At 40.5% G+C, this 15,900-nt stretch overlaps 1 protein-coding gene and 1 non-coding gene across 3 annotated transcripts; both read right to left on the bottom strand.

Annotated features, from left to right (window-relative positions):
* Nucleotides 1–1,247: 1,247 nt before the first annotated feature.
* On the bottom strand, nucleotides 1,248–8,071 carry SLC25A3 (solute carrier family 25 member 3). Of its 2 annotated transcripts, none has more exons than XM_015070841.3 (8): nucleotides 7,916–8,071; nucleotides 7,522–7,682; nucleotides 6,146–6,270; nucleotides 3,879–4,058; nucleotides 3,230–3,411; nucleotides 2,430–2,602; nucleotides 1,672–1,782; nucleotides 1,248–1,588 (listed from the first exon to the last, which is right to left on the bottom strand). In XM_015070841.3, the coding sequence occupies exons 2-8, from the start codon at nucleotides 7,676–7,678 to the stop codon at nucleotides 1,428–1,430; spliced, it is 1,089 nt and encodes a 362-aa protein (XP_014926327.2). In that variant the 5' UTR covers nucleotides 7,679–7,682; nucleotides 7,916–8,071; the 3' UTR covers nucleotides 1,248–1,427. The 2 variants fall into 2 exon arrangements, with proteins under 2 accessions (XP_014926327.2, XP_026926835.1); XM_027071034.2 differs by lacking the exon at nucleotides 6,146–6,270 and adding an exon at nucleotides 5,855–5,976.
* Nucleotides 2,674–2,924, bottom strand: LOC113602917 (small nucleolar RNA SNORA53). Its single transcript, XR_003424445.1, has one exon. It is a non-coding gene; the product is annotated as a small nucleolar RNA SNORA53 (small nucleolar RNA).
* Nucleotides 8,072–15,900: the final 7,829 nt, after the last annotated feature.

Genomic DNA, 15,900 nt, shown 5'->3' with positions numbered 1-15,900 from the left:
AAGTAAGTCTATAATCTTAAACAAAACAAGTGATGACATAGAGAAGTTAACACACAACTCAATGTATCTGGTTCCTAAACTTAGTTCACTCACCTTACAACATGGGTTTGTAGTGAAAACATCTCTCTCCCTCAAGACTCCTTATAAGTTTTTTCCTGAGGCCCCATCTATATACTTTACACAAGCGTTGTCAACTCAATCCAGATACTGGAAGCCCCAAGGTAAATTATAATCAGACTTGAAAAATGTTAGATTGGGCTGTTAACACTTCCTAACAAATATAAGCGGAACCTCAACAGTGGCTTACTTTCTAGGTGCTTTTACAGCTACATTTTTTGTAATTTAGAAAGTCAGGTTTGTATGAAGAGAATTGTTACCTCAAGTAGTTTTGGCTTTCACGTGCTTTGGTCCTTTTAAAAACTATCATTTTAGAGGTGCCTGGCTGGCTCAGTCAGTAGAGCATGTGACTCTTGATCTTGCAGTTGTAAATTTGAGCCCCACACTGGGTGTGGGATTAGAGACTACTTCCAAAAAATAAAATCTTGAAATAAAATTACAAAAAATAACTATCATTCTAACAATCAGTCTAATTTAGATTACTTTCTACACCCAATGTAGGGCTCAAACTCACAACCACTCCTCCAACTCCCTGCCAGGGACCCCTAGATTTACAAATGAGGATTAGTTGGGGTGCCTGGGTGGCTCAACAGTTAAGCTTCCTAACTCTTGATTTTGGCTCAGATCATGATCTCAGTCATGAGACTGAGCCCTGTGACAGACTCAGGGGCTGAGCTTAGAGCCTGCTTAAAATTCTCTCTCCCTCTCTCCCTCTCCTTGCTCACTTGCACTCTCCCCCTCCCTTGCTCACTTGCACTCTCCCCCAAATAAGATAAATAAATAATAAAATAAAAACAAATGATATTAGCAAACTCATTACGAGTTTTTAAAGTATAGTACGTGTTGCAAAAATCTGATTATATGCTGAAATTTACTTCTCAAAATATAACCACAAATATTTATCCATATTTCAATTTAACTACAACTAAATCAAGTTCTTAAAAATATAGGAACTCTCTTGTTTGACAAAACTTGAAACACACAACAATTTATGAGTAGGGATCAGAGTACTAAACCAACAGTGGTTAATTTGCATTTTTTTCCTTGAGGTTTTAACACTTAATCCTTTCCATTTTAGCATTAAATCTTTAGAAACTAGTTTTCAAAATAACCATCAAGTCACAGACAAATCATGAACAGCTGGGTTTATTTCAACAGTAAGTTTGAAACTCTCGCCTTAGGCAAGAGTACTACAGTAATTCTATCAGGAATAGACAATTTCCTACACTGTCAAATATATAAAAGTTTCTCTTGCACTTTCCTCAACACTGATCAACAAGCAGATCCAGTCCACATTTGCTTTGATCAATCTACTGAGTTAACCCAAGCTTCTTCTTCAGAGACTCTGGCATCTCAGGTGGAGGAGGGCGAGGGAGCCTGAAGTAGACCTTCACAGAGTCATAGATGAACCACTGTAGCGCAGTCAGAGTGCCAATCATGATGATACGGGCAAAGAGTCCCTTCCATACACCTGGTTGAAACATAACACATGAATGAGAAATGAAATATACCTAAGTGTTACTCTTGGTTTAGAGGAGCAAAAAAGAATCCTACCTTTAAATCCAAGTCTCTGGAGGACTTGAGAAGCACTGCTACCTTTCTCTTTATTCAACACAGATACCACAGAATCAGCAGGGTGAGAAACAATTGCACAGAAGACTCCAGCTGAAAAAAGTCAAGATAAATAATCCAGCACGGGATCAATTTAAAAAATTCATTAAGACAACCAACAATCTTTTCCTAATTTTTAGTTATTTAAAAAAAAAATGAAATTTAGAGACTGACAAAAGTTATATGGCAGTCTACCCCATGTAAAACAATCCTCCAAAAGTCTTTATATTCACATTTTAATCAACACTTTGTGTTAAAAATGTATACTTGAGGGGCACCTGGGTGGCTCAGTCAGTTGAAAGTCTGACTCTAGATTTCAGCTCAGGTCATGATCTCGTGGTTCCTGAGATCAAGCCACACATAGGGCTCTGCACTAGCAGTGTGGAGCCTGCTTGGGATTCTCCCTCTCTCTCTCTGCCCCTCCCCCGCTCACACTCTCTCTCAAAATTTAAAAAAAAAAAAAGTATTCTTGAAAAACAAACCAAAAACCCAAATATGAGTGAAATCAATACATGCCAAAACTTAAGACATGCAAACGAGAAAACAATTCCTTCAGAAGCTAACAAGCATTTATGAATCCTAGAAGGCATATAAAATGCTATGGGAAGACTTCTTTGGAATACTTTTTTCCTCACAAAAAGAGGCCAATGGAAATGATTATTTGTTCTTAATTTCATAAATATGCTCTAAATAATTCATACCTATGTAACCTGCCACAAATGTTACAACCAGTTGCTCTGGCTTTGAACATTCACTTCGGGGCTTGGGAACCACAAACTTGTACAATGCTTCAACAGTACGTTCAAAGCACGCAAATTTCATCATGGTGTATGGTATCTGTCTCATCCAGAGAGGAGCAACTCCCTTGTAGAATCTAGGAAATCAGGAGACTTATTTTACTCAGCTGTCTTTATTCACCTAGCAGAGATTTTCATTATTAACAGAAGTGTCCGCACACCAGTCAAGTCCTGATAGCAAAAAAAAATGGCAGCAAAATTGCACGTCATTTCTATCAGAACCTAGGACTAACATGCAGGTATATTTATCTCACATGCCAATGACTCAAGCACCTTTGACTATACAACCGAAGAAGTTGCTGGATGTTTATCTGACTGGAACTACAAGAAACAGAAAGTTTACAAGTAGAACTCAGTTCAAGATTAGCATCCACAAAGGTGGATCTAAGGAAGCATGTTGTGGCCAGACTATATGCCAATTCTTAGCTGGTAAACACAGATGACAATTCTAACAAGCTCTTCCCAGAAGTTAACAGTTAATGTCAAATATCGAGTTATCTGCAGACTGACCAGTTCTTTCTTAAGAAAAACCTGTAATTCAGGGCTCATGCTATGTATCAACTTGTCCTTGCCCATTACGTTCTACTTAAGGGAGAAACAGACATTAAATAACATAATAGTTTAAAAAAAAAAGTTTGGTAGGTTTACTGCTAACAAAAGCACTTCCCTTCTTATACTATAACTTTAGACAAATGTTTACTTACGCTTTTAAACCTTCTTCTTTATACATCTTGGGAGCTGCATCCCTCAAAGTGTTGGCATAACCTGGTTGGGTCTGAATTCGAACCTTAGCAGCTTCCATAGGAGCCAGGGCAATGTCAGCAAAGAATTCAGCACTGGCAGAGGCAGCCAAATACAGTGATGTACGCCAGAGATAGGCATTCTCCTAATTGAAAAGCGTAAGAAGGAACATGTACTGCTGCTGCATTGGCTGTTTTCAATTAAGGGACAATTCAAGGAAATAGTTACATTTCAGGATGAGACTGAAAGTTTATAATCTCTCATAACCTTATCAACCATAGTACAACATGAATTATTCTTTGAACATCTAGGTGCCAACATCTAGTTGGCCCTTGAACTACACAAGAAATCCGAGACCTCTTTAAAAAACTCAAAATCCAACTTACTTGGGAATGAGCACAGTAGAATAAAAACAGCACTGAATTTTAAAAAATGTATTTTTTCTCATTCGGTCTCTCCTGATTTAAAGCATGTTGCTTACCCTTTTTGAGACCATTTCTTCAGTTCTAAAATAAGGTGAGCAAGACAAAAAAAAAAAAAAAAAAAGATCCTTTTTGGTCTTAAACTTCAGGTTAAAGCTTAGGACTTCAATTTCAAAGTTAAATTACATACCTCTCCAAGCATGTTGCTATACAAGACTTTGAAAACTTCATAAAAGCCAAACTTGCAGAGCCCCTGCATAGAGTAGCCAATGAAAGTCGGAGCCCATCCTTTAGCCAAACCACGAACACCATCCTCTTTCAGTGTAACTGAGAATCCATTAAATATGCCCTTGTACTTTTGGGGGTCCACCTTTATTTAAAACAAGAAGAAAAAAATTAATTTAACCAAAGAGCTATCACTTCTAATATTAAATTTTGCTATTATTAGTCTTTCCTTTTGGTTCTATAATAAACTTCAGTAACTACACAAAAGATAGATAAACACAAGTTCACTGCATGGTATCAACTGAATATCTAGAATTATCTTTGTAAATGTAACTTTATACATTAAGGTCTTTCAGTCAGAATTAATTTGGAGGGTTACTTAAGATGGTAAAATTCCTAGAAAAATACATAAAACTGACTCAGATTTTTCATCATCCAACTCTACCACTTTAAAAAATTTAGTTTTAAAGCTACTGCCTAGGTAATAAGTCTATATCCCTAATGTATGTTAGCCTGTTAAGCAGTTTATACTACGAAGTTTTATGAAATTAAGACAAATTTAAAAAATACAAGCTGAGGGGCGCCTGGGTGGCTCAGTCGGTTAAGCGTCCGACTTCAGCTCAGGTCACGATCTCGCGGTCCGTGAGTTCGAGCCCCGCGTCGGGCTCTGGGTTGATAGCTCAGAACCTGGAGCCTGCTTCCGATTCAGTGTCTCCCTCTCTCTCTGCCCCTCCCCCGTTCATGCTCTGTCTCTGTCTCAAAAATAAATAAACGTTAAAAAAAAAAAATTAAAAAAAAAAGTACAAGCTGAGAAGGTACATGGACATAATGAGAATTTATCTTTTGACTTAAGAAATTAAATTCACTTCAAGAGACGTGCGTTAAGTTTCAGCAAAGGTATATTTCATATCCATTCTATTAACTAATGGGAAAAGAAAAAAAAATCTTATTTCACTATATCTGCCAATACTAAAATGGCTGGTATACATCACCTTCCTGCCTGCTAACATTATTTCACTTTCCTTTACTTCACCTTCCTCTCTTTTAGGTAAGTGGACTTCTAATCCTGTTTGGGACAAATAAATTTTTGACGTTTGATTATTTTTTTTCAATAATCCTAATTTAAAATATTCTAATTGCAAAAAACTTTTATGTAAACATACAAGAAGCTATGCCGACATAATTTTAACACTAAAATAATGAGTATTTTTTTAATGTACATAATGTTCTGCCCTGATCTTATCAGTAAACAGGGACATGAAGTTACTTCAAAAATACACAAATGATTACCCACTCTGTCATGTAACTGCTTATAAAATGACAATTTGGGAGCATAAAGAACCGGCAGGCCTTGAAGAGGAACTCTAGTCAAAACAGTCCAGCAGCAAAAAAAAAAAAAAACCATTTATAGCCAGGGTTTGGGATCCAAAAATCTGCCTACAATTTTATTTTTCAAAGAGAGGCATTCCAGGGCATCTGGCTGGCTTAGCCTATGGAGCATGCAACTAACTCTTCATTGCAGGGTTAAGTTTGAGCCTCATGTTGGAGGTTACTTAAAAATAAAATCTTGAGGCACACCTGGGTGGCTCAGTCAGTTAAGTGTCTGACTCTTGGTTTTGGCTCAGGTCATGATCTCATAGTTTCACAGGTTCAAGCCTCACATCGGTTTCTGTGCTGGCAGTGTGGAGCCTGCTTGGGATTCTCTCTCCCTCCTCTGCTCCCCACCCCCTGACTCAAGCAGTCTCTGTCTCTCTCAAAAAATAAACAAAACAAAACAAACAAAACCAATTAAAATAAAGATCATGAGTTAAGAAAATTTGGGTTTGGTTTCCTGAAGTTTCTAGCAGTTGTAATGTCTTCAAATTTGTGAAGCTCTTTAAAAGTATTTGCAATTAAATCACACATGGAAGATTCATTCAATGTTGCCGTCTCAATACAAACCTGCATACGGCATTTCACTAAATCCAGAGGAACGACAGCAGTGTGTGTCAGACCACAACTTAAGACCCCACCAAAGCCACACAGTGCATAAAACTTCATGGAGCCATATTCGCAACTGTACTCTGTAGTAAGACAAGACACACCATGCATTACAATATAAATCTCATGTTACTGGTTATCAACTTACCTCCTGGACAGTTAGGTTTCCACGCAGCTTGTTAGATGCTTATGTTTTACAACTTAAAAGCCATGCTTCAAAAATACACTTTTAGTCCAGCATGCAAAACAAACCTGCATTCTGCATTTAACCAGATCTAGAGGAACCAATGCTGTATGTGTTGTGCCACAGCTAATAATTCCTCCAAGTCCACAAAGGATAAAGAATCTGCCAGATCCATAGTCACAGCTATACTGCTCTGTTTGGTTGAAAAAAAAAATCAGGTAAATATTTCTTCAGAGATGACTAAGGCCATGGGAATGAAAGAGAACTAAGATTCCCTGGGAGATAATGCTATCACAACTGAACAACTTTGGCCACTGTTTACAATTAAGTTGAAAGATAATTTTCCACCTAGTTTAACAAGACATTTACTACCAAAATCAAAGAATCATTTAGATTATGAAGGTACTATGAGACATTACCTATTACCTATTTTGCCATACTAAATGTTTCCTACAACATTAATAGCTCTTCCAATTAAAATTAAACTTCAAGTTATTAAGTGCTAATAAAAACACACTTCAGAGTACAAACTCAGAGCACTGGACAAGTAAAAAGCTTGCAAACTTCTAAGTATACCCCAGCCACTAACCAATACTATCTCCACCTATGGATTCATATAAGTATAAAACGAAACAAATTCCTGCAGTCAAATACATTTACTACTACACAACAGTATAAGGACTTTTTTATCCACACTAAAGACATAACAAAACACATAAAGGATTTAAAAAGTTTAGATTTTACAGGCACACGATATAGATAACATCTACAGGACTCCTATAATTTGGTGTTTGGATTTCTCTGTACATTACACTCCGCTGGGATTCAAAACACACAATTAAGCTAAAGTTGAGTCTAACCAAAAAGAATCCGGAGAGATAAGACTAAAGGGATCCCTACCAATTACTATGGCCTTTTAATAGCCTATCTGGAGCTGCTGTCACCTCCTCTACCAATTACATTAAAACAAGAGACCCAATTATCTCTTACACCTTGGGTCAAGGAATATTAGACTTTGGGAATACTTATGAGAGGAAGGAGTATTTTTAATAACCAAAGTCAAATCAAGTAACAGACAATACAATTAGAAAGAACTACAGGTGGCCTGCGGCTACGAAGAAGAGTTCACCCAATACTTAGCCCGCTGACCAGGCAGGTTACTGAGGAGAAGATAAGACGCTAGTGACGGCCTCTATAGCTTTACTTTCTCGAGGACGTGGAGGTCACAGAGGGAACTGTGCCTAGGCCGTTCCACGCCCTTGAGAGAGGGCCAAGGATCCGACACACGGCCTAGGGCGGAAAGGGCTGACATCCTAGGGCAAGCAACTGGGCGCCGTCCTGTGGTGCAGAAAACCAAGTGTGTCCTTCTCCGTCCTCTAGGCCACTAAAGCCGAATGAGCCACGACGAACATAACGACCGAATCGGGCTAGGGTCTAAACTCACCTTCCACAGCGGCTGCTGCCAGATTGCGGGAGCGGCGGGGCGGACCCGGAGGCCCCGCGGGGCTGCTGCGGGGGCCCGCGATGCCATCGTGTACCAGCTGCAGGTGGGGCGCGTTGAAGGGGTTTGCCCGCGCCAGATGCGCCACAGACGAGAACATCTTCCTAAGGGAACAGGGAGCAGCGGTCAGAAGAAAGGCAAAGAGACCCGTCAGACCGCCAAAGTCACCGGCACCCTAGGACCCCGACACGGGCCTTCCTTCTGCCCGCCTCCGCGCCCTTGAGGAGGTCATGGCGGCCTCCACAAGGGAGGAGGTCGACCAGGCCTGCAGTCTAAGCAGCTCCCCACAGGGATTCCATTCCCCGCACCCACTGGGGGGAAGAACCGGCACACTCACTTCCTAAGATGGCGAACACACAACCGCTCCTTCGGAAAGGCTGCGGCTCACAGAGGCCGAACGTCCTCCTGGCCCTTAGATCTGTGCCCTTCGCGCGTCGTCAGCGTGACGCACGTTACGCGTCACTACAGCTGGGGCACCCATTGGCGGAGAAGAGCGCCGGTGCCGTGGCGTCATCACGTTCACCTAGCAACCGTATCCCCGCCCCCACCTGCCCCGGCACTTCCGGCCCGGCTTCTGCGCCGGAGGATTCGTTCTGCGCAGGCGCACATTCCGGGGCCGGGTTTTTGAGTGGTGTGCGGTAGTGCTCGGTGACCTCCTGTTTTTGTCTGCCTTCACCTTCAAGAGTCTTTCTTTGACGCAGGAATTCCAGACTTTTACATTTAGATGAGTCCCAGGGTGGTACTCATTTAAACAAACAGAAAAAAAACCCTGAATGATGGATGATACATTATTTCGGTGTTGCAGTTAGAATGTTACTGCAGTATTTTGTGTTAACAACGTCTGCCATTAAGGTACTTTTTTTTAAGTTCCATACATTGACATTACATATAGACATGTCTGCATTTTCCAATAGACCACAGGAAAGTATTTCAAAAGAAAATGTGCAACAAGAACTCTTTAGACAAGACAGCTTGGGGGTTCATCACAATAGTTTATATGACATATTAAAACATTCAATAAATGCATTTTAACACTACTTGATAAACCAGATTGAAAGTGATTGGCAGAAGATTTGTTCAATAAATTTAGAAAACCATCATTAGACTCAGTTAACTGGGGGAGTTGAGTAGTTTAAACTCCTGTTAGAATTCTGGCTCTGACCTTGTCCTGGCTCTTGATAAAGTAACTTTGGGAATTCACTTGATCTCTATAAACCTGTTTCTTTAAAAAAAAAAAATTTTTTTTTTCAACGTTTACTTATTTTTGAGAGACAGAGAGAGACAACACATAAGGAGAGGAGGGGCAGAGAGAGAGGGAGACACAGAATCCAAAGCAGGCTCCAGGCTCTAAGCTGTCAGCACAGAGCCCAACGCAGGGCTTAAACCCACAAACCATGAGATCATGACCCAGGCTGAAGTCAGACATTTGACTGAGCCACCCAGGCACCCCTGAACTTGCTTCTTCAAAGTAGCATGGAAGCAGGGAGCAGCCCCATCGGCTTGTACCGTTGTACAGAGCCTGTGCGTGATTTAATGCTCTGTTGTCACCATTTTGGAATTCTTAATAATTTGTGAACAAGAGGCCTTCATTTTGCACTGAAATTACAAATTACAAATTACCTGGTCCTGGGATGAGAGTAACATCCATCTGGCAGAGTTTATGAGAACTCAATGAGACAATGTCTAAATGTGGGGATTTTAGCCAAGAAGCAGAGCTGGTGAAGGGGTCACTGGATGGTAAGTTACTAAGAAGGTAGGGGAAATCTTGCTAAATTGACCTAACAGGATTCTTACTGAAGGCAGGCCAAGATAATCAGATATTACTTGGGGGATGATGAATTTGATAAGGTATTGAGGGTGATCAGATATCATGCCTAGGTGGGGTGCCTGGCTGGCTCAGTTGATGGAGCATGTGACTCTTGATCTCAGGGTTGTAAGTTCATTTCCCATATAGAGTGTAGAGATTACTAAAAGAATAAGTAAATTAAATAGATAACAAGGTTGGGAGATTTTTTGCTAACCTAAGTTACTAAGGTGACAATTCTTTTTTTTCCCCCATTTTATTTATTTATTTATTCTTCATCATGGTAAGTGTACTCTTCTAAACCCCATCCCTATTTCACCCATCCCCACACACACCTCCCCTCTGGTAACCCATCAGTTTGTTCTCTGATGTTAAGAGTCTATTTCTTGGTTGTCCCTCTCTCTCTCTCTCTTTTTTTTCCTTTGCTGATTTGTTTTGTTTCTTAAATTCCACATTTGAGTGAAATCCTATGGTATTTGTCTTTCTCTGACTTATTTTGCTTAGCATTATACTCTCCAGCTCCACCCATGTTGTTGCAAATGGAAAGATTTCATTCTTTTTGACAGAATTCTTGCTATAGGTGGGCTCTTGGAGGACATGTCCAAGGACAGTCCTAATTGAAAAGGAAGCTCAGAGGAGCCTAACTAAGGTCTGGTCAAGGAGAGAATTTTTGTCAACACTTTCCTATTCAGGGAGCACCTGGCTGACTCAGTTGGTAGAGCATGTGACTCTTGATGTCAGAATCATGAGTTTGAACCCCACTTTGTGCAAGGAGCCTGCTTATAAAAGAATAATAATTTTAAAAAACCTTTCCTATTCAGTGTACCAAGTCTGGCATTTTAATTTCATTTAATATGAGCTACCAGTGAATTTAAATTTCAGCTAAACTGTCAAAGTCCCTCTCAGCAATTTGAGCTAAAATGATGGACTGAGACACTGTTTACTGTACCCATATCAGTAAGTTTGGCTTGGTCTGGGTGCCTGGGTGGCTTAGTCGGCTGAGCGTCTGACTTCGGCTCAGGCCATGACCTCACAGTTCATGAGTTTGAGCCCCACATTGGGCTCGTTGCTGTCAGCCTGGAGCCCGCTTCCGATCCTCTGGCCCCCTCTCTCTGTTCCTCCCCCACTTGCGATCTCTCTCAAAAATAAATAAACATTTTGGGGCGCCTGGGTGGCGCAGTCGGTTAAGCGTCCGACTTCAGCCAGGTCACGATCTCGCGGTCCGTGAGTTCGAGCCCCGCGTCAGGCTCTGGGCTGATGGCTCAGAGCCTGGAGCCTGTTTCCAATTCTGTGTCTCCCTCTCTCTCTGCCCCTCCCCCGTTCATGCTCTGTCTCTCTCTGTCCCAAAAATAAATAAATGTTGAAAAAAAATTAAAAAAAAAATAAATAAACATTTAAAAAATAAATAAAGTGGGCTTTATCTACCATTATATTCATTCTGTTCCATTTTAGTTATCACTACTTATAAAATTGTCTCCAAATTTAAGAGCATAAAACAATAAACAATTATTATCTTACATTTTCTAAGGATCAGGAATCTGGTAGAGGCTCAACTGGATGGCCTGGCTCAGGGTGTGTCATGGGTTCGCTGTCAAGTGTTGGTTGGGACTGTGGTCGTTAGGGCTGGAAGACGTGATTCCAAGCCCCCTAACTTGGCCATTGGCAGGACACTCCAGTTCTTTGTCAAATGGATCTCTCCATAGAGCTGCTTATGTCATGGCTCCCCCAGAGTGAGTAATTCAAGGAAGACAGTAGCAACCAAGAGAGAAGCTGCAGTGACCTTTATAACCTAATCTCAGAAATGACACACCAGCACTTCTGTATTTTATTGATCACAGACCAATCCAGATACAATGTGGTAGTGTGTTAGGCATCTTTGGGCCATCCTGGAGGGTGACTACCATGCAGCCAACCCAGCATTCTTTGTCTCCATCCCCATACATGTTGCCCAGGTTTCTGTCAATATAAATTTTGCATACTATTTATCTTCTAGGATCTCCTGCAATGGGTATAAAAGCTGTGAGAGGTGCTGATAATAAATCTTGAGGAGGATCAGCGGACCCTACAAGGCAACTAACTACCTCAGGATGGGTCATTACATATTTTACAGGTAAGGAGAGACTAAACTCCTCAAGCAAAGGAGGAAGGGCTGTTAATGGCAAAAGAGGTCAGCAAATTTAGAAGTTCACGATCTTAGTGTCATCAATCTGCCCATAGGTGCCCATTACCATTCCAATATTCAGGCTCCCACTGCTGCTCAAAAACAAAAACAAAAACTAATTTTAACATGAGACCTTCAAGATTGGAAATTCAGTTGTAAATCAGGATTAGATTTTGGATTTGGTAAGATTTCTGATCCTTTACTAGAACCGAACATTTAAAGCCCTAAGCTCATCACATTTCTTTTCCCGCAGTTATCCAACATAATTAGGATATCCAACATAATTAAGAAACATTGTGTTTCTTATTTTTGTTAAAAAATTTATAGAAGCATCTACATGGTTATCCAAAGCCTTGCCTTATTTAGGCACTTGATTACAGTTGTCCGTCACCATAGGTGATGATTTAAGAAACTTTTTCGTAATGAATCCCATGCACAACCAGTGTCACCTTTATCATTGACAACTGGTCATCAGAGCCTTTAAATCCAATCAGATCGGATAACCCAGAACAAATTCATAGAACCTATTTTGAAGGTTTAGTTTTTCTGGAATTACTTCCAATACCATTGTCTGTATCGGAGTTTGACCAGAGAAGCATAATCACTATGAGTCATATGAAATAAGGTTTATTTTAGAGACTAGGTCTTTAAAATTGTGGGAGCTGGAGAAGAAGTTTCCTCTGTGTCTGGGGTTTCATCTGAAATTGCAATAAATCGATAGAGCGTACAATCAGGCAGGAAAGCTGGACATGAAGTGAGGATGAGCAGGGACAAACTGGAACCCACAAAGACAAACTGGATCTCAAGAGGATAAACTAGACCATGCATCTGTTTCTTACTACCTACAATGTCAAAAATGCAGGTACCTGCAGGAGCCATGCTGCAAGTGCTCATAGGAGCCAAAGTGCTGCACATGCATCTGGGCCAGGGCTCAGAGAAACTGAAGAAGGTCCTGGAGTTGCTGAAAGAGTTCCTCACTTGGCCACTGCTCCAGTCCCAGGTAAGCCAGCAGATCAACATGTGTGTGCGTGGGCTGCTGTAGCGCCTCACATCTTACACTGACCTTCAGAGCGTAAGTGCTTCACTTCTGCCTTTGAAATCCTGCACAGATTTCCCTTGTGGCCAATTCTAACACAGAACCATATTTGAGAGATAAACAGAATTGGAGATACTAGAGAAATAGGACATTCAAGTAGAACTTTCCAACAGGCATTTGTAAACTTACTAGAGGTTAACACTTATCGATTTGAGGATCATCCCTGCATGGGCAAATCACAGAAAATCCTTACATAATTCCTACCACAGCCATCTAATAGAGGGATATAATAAATTATGCAAGGTAGACTGAAGTTCCTTTTCCTAAAAAAGGGAAAAAAAACAAGTAATATCCTCAAGCGCCTTAGATATTGTCTTTTTTATTAGAAAAAATTTTTAATTTTTTAATGTTTATTTATTTTTGAGAGACAGAGACAGAGCACGAGCAGGGGAGGGGCAGATAGAAAGGGAGACACAGAATCTGAAGCAGGCTCCAGGCTCTGAGCTGTCAGCACAGAGCCCAACACAGGGCTCAAACTCACGAACCCCGAGATCATTACCTGAGTCAAAGTCAGACGCTTAATTGACTGAGCCACCCACGTGCTCCTGATTAGAAATCTTGCTTGTTTATTTTCATGTCTCCATAAAGAGAATAGGGAGAAATTTATCTTTTTCTATCTGAAATAAGATAAAATGGACTTCACAATGGGGCTGTAATTTCCATTCTGAAAAGTTCCAATGATCACCATCCTTCCTTGGAATGGTATCCTAGGTTGAGCCTAGAGTACCGTGGTGTAAGACTGGAGGCTATCCCTTTACCAAAGTACATCCCAAGAGTACAAAGTGTGCCCTGAGCTCTGGAGCCCAGGTAAAGACACTTGAAGTTACCCATCTTGGTGCAGGGGAATGAAAACTGTGGCAGTTCTATCTGCATATTCAGGGATATTGTATTTTATAGGAAATAAAGGCAGGGGAATACTCTTACCTAGTCTTTATCTCTTGATATTTTGAAATTTCCTTCTTTCTGCAATTAAAAGCATAAAATATGTTTTATCTCAGAGGATAAGCTTACCTAGATATGTCAGACCCTAAAATAGTCCTCATAGAAACTGCACATATAGATGGCAACTTTAGTCACTCAGTGGCTATAATCTACTACCCTGACAACTTTTTAAAAACTTTTTTTTAAGTTTATTTATTTTTGAGAGAGAGAGAGAGAGAGAGAGAGAGAGAGAGAGAGAGCGCCACAAGCAGGGGAGTGGAGGGGCAGAGAGAGAAGGAGAGAGAGAGAATCCCAAGCAGGCTCAGCATGGAGCCTAGTGCAGGGGTTGAACTCACGAACCAACTCGTGAACCATGAGATCATGACCTGAGCTGAAATCAAGAGTTGGAGGCCTAACTGACTGAGCCACCCAGGTGCCCCTACCCTCACAGCTTTTAAAGTTTATTTATTTATTTTGCAAGAGAGAGAAAGTGCAGGAGCCTGAGCAGGGGAGGGGAGAGGGAGCATGAGAAGAGGAGGGGAGGGGCAGAGGGAGAGAATCTTAAACAGTCTCCTCATGGTCACCATGAGGAGCCCAGCGCAGGGCTTGAACACACAAATCCTGAGGTCATGACCTAAGCTGAAATCAAGAGTTGGACGCTAAATGGACTGAGCCACCCAGGTGCCTCCACCCTGACAACTTTTAAGTGAGGCCTTGTGGTCACAAGTTAGAAGTTCCCAAATATGGTTTCTCATCAATGCACCTGGGGGGCTTTTTAGACACAGATGTTCTCAGACCTCAAAAGATTCTACTTACTAAGTCAGATGAGGAGTCCTGGAATCTGCCATTTTTTTAAGATCCCCAGGTGATTCCTATGAACAGCCAGGTTTAGGAACCAATAATCTAAGGAACTCAAAGCGTGAGCCCATAGAACGAGTCTGACACAAGTTTCCTATCCCTAAAATGAGAGAACATCCTGAGTTACCTGGTTTGCTATGGATGTAAAGTGCTCAGTTACTACAAGGGAATCTCCGTAGATCTGGTTTGCTTCAAACCGTTCACATTGTTGTCGCACGCACAATAACCACGTGCACAGTTGTGGTGTATACCATCAGTGCACCGTAAAAATGGGGCAACTGCTTAAGTATAAAAGGAGACAGGGCATATCAGTGGTTCAAAGATGGACAATAGCCACAGGTTTAGTAACAATACAAGAAATTTTAGAGAGAAATATATATACTCAAAGGACAGCAAATATGAAAAGTAGTGAATAGGGGCGCCTGGGTGGCTCAGTTTGTTGGGCCTCCGGCTTTGGCTCAGGTCATGATCTGACAATCTGTGAGTTTGAGCCCCACATCTGGCTGTGTGCTGGCAGCTCAGAGGCTGGAGCCTGCTTCGGATTCTATGTCTCCCTCCCTCTCTCTCTGCCCCCCTCCCCCTCATACTCTGTCTGTGTGTCTCAGGAATGAATAAACATTAAAAAAATTTAATAAAAAAAGTAATGAATATAAAATGAAGGAATTAAGCTTTACTGAAAGGAGTAGAAATAGTTCCATTCAGCCTTAGAGATGTAGGACAGAGTATACTTAACACCTAAGTTTATGCAGTGGGTCATCATGAACTGAAATGTGTTGTAGTTTTGTTGTAATTCAAACCTCATGTCACTTATGAAATATTTTTGCTCTAGATAACTAAGGGGACTATTCACAAATGAGTACAGTTGCATTGTAGTCAACCCTAAATGAAATTAACCTAATGTCAACCCCTAAATGAAATTAAAATTTGTAAACATAAAGAAAGTTCAGGGAAAATTCTATTATATCTCTAAACTTGGAAGGGAGTCCATTGGGAATAGCTTTAGGGAATCAAACACATTGTTTAGAGAGCCATAACTTCAAATGTTAGTGGAATTAACTGACTGACTTTATTCTTCTGAAAGAAACTGAATGTTGCTGACTCTTAACACAATTACAGTTAACTTACATAACACTAGCAATTACTCAAATTTTCTATCATTTGTGTTGCTTGGAAATGTGGGAAAGAAACTTTTTTCCTTCTTTTGATTTCAAGAATGTCAATTTGAAAAATATTTAAATCATCTATCACTTAAATTACAAAGTAGGAGAAAATCAAAATAGGGTTTTGTCAACTGCCTAATTTACTTACCTAGGAAATTTATATGGTGGAATAATTTGTTCCTGGGTGTTTGATCAGACTAGATGTCTGAATTAAATAATCAATATTATTCACTTCATTATTTAAGTGGTGTGGCTGAAGCTTAGGAACCGACTTTTTATTTTTTAAAAAAATATGATAGGGGCACCTGGGTAGTTCAGTCGG

Source organism: Acinonyx jubatus, chromosome B4 (assembly GCF_027475565.1).
Source record: "Acinonyx jubatus isolate Ajub_Pintada_27869175 chromosome B4, VMU_Ajub_asm_v1.0, whole genome shotgun sequence".
Taxonomy (NCBI): Eukaryota; Metazoa; Chordata; class Mammalia; order Carnivora; family Felidae; genus Acinonyx; species Acinonyx jubatus.
The sequence above is the reverse complement of the archived record's forward strand: the minus strand, read 5'-3'. Positions and strand labels throughout refer to the sequence as shown.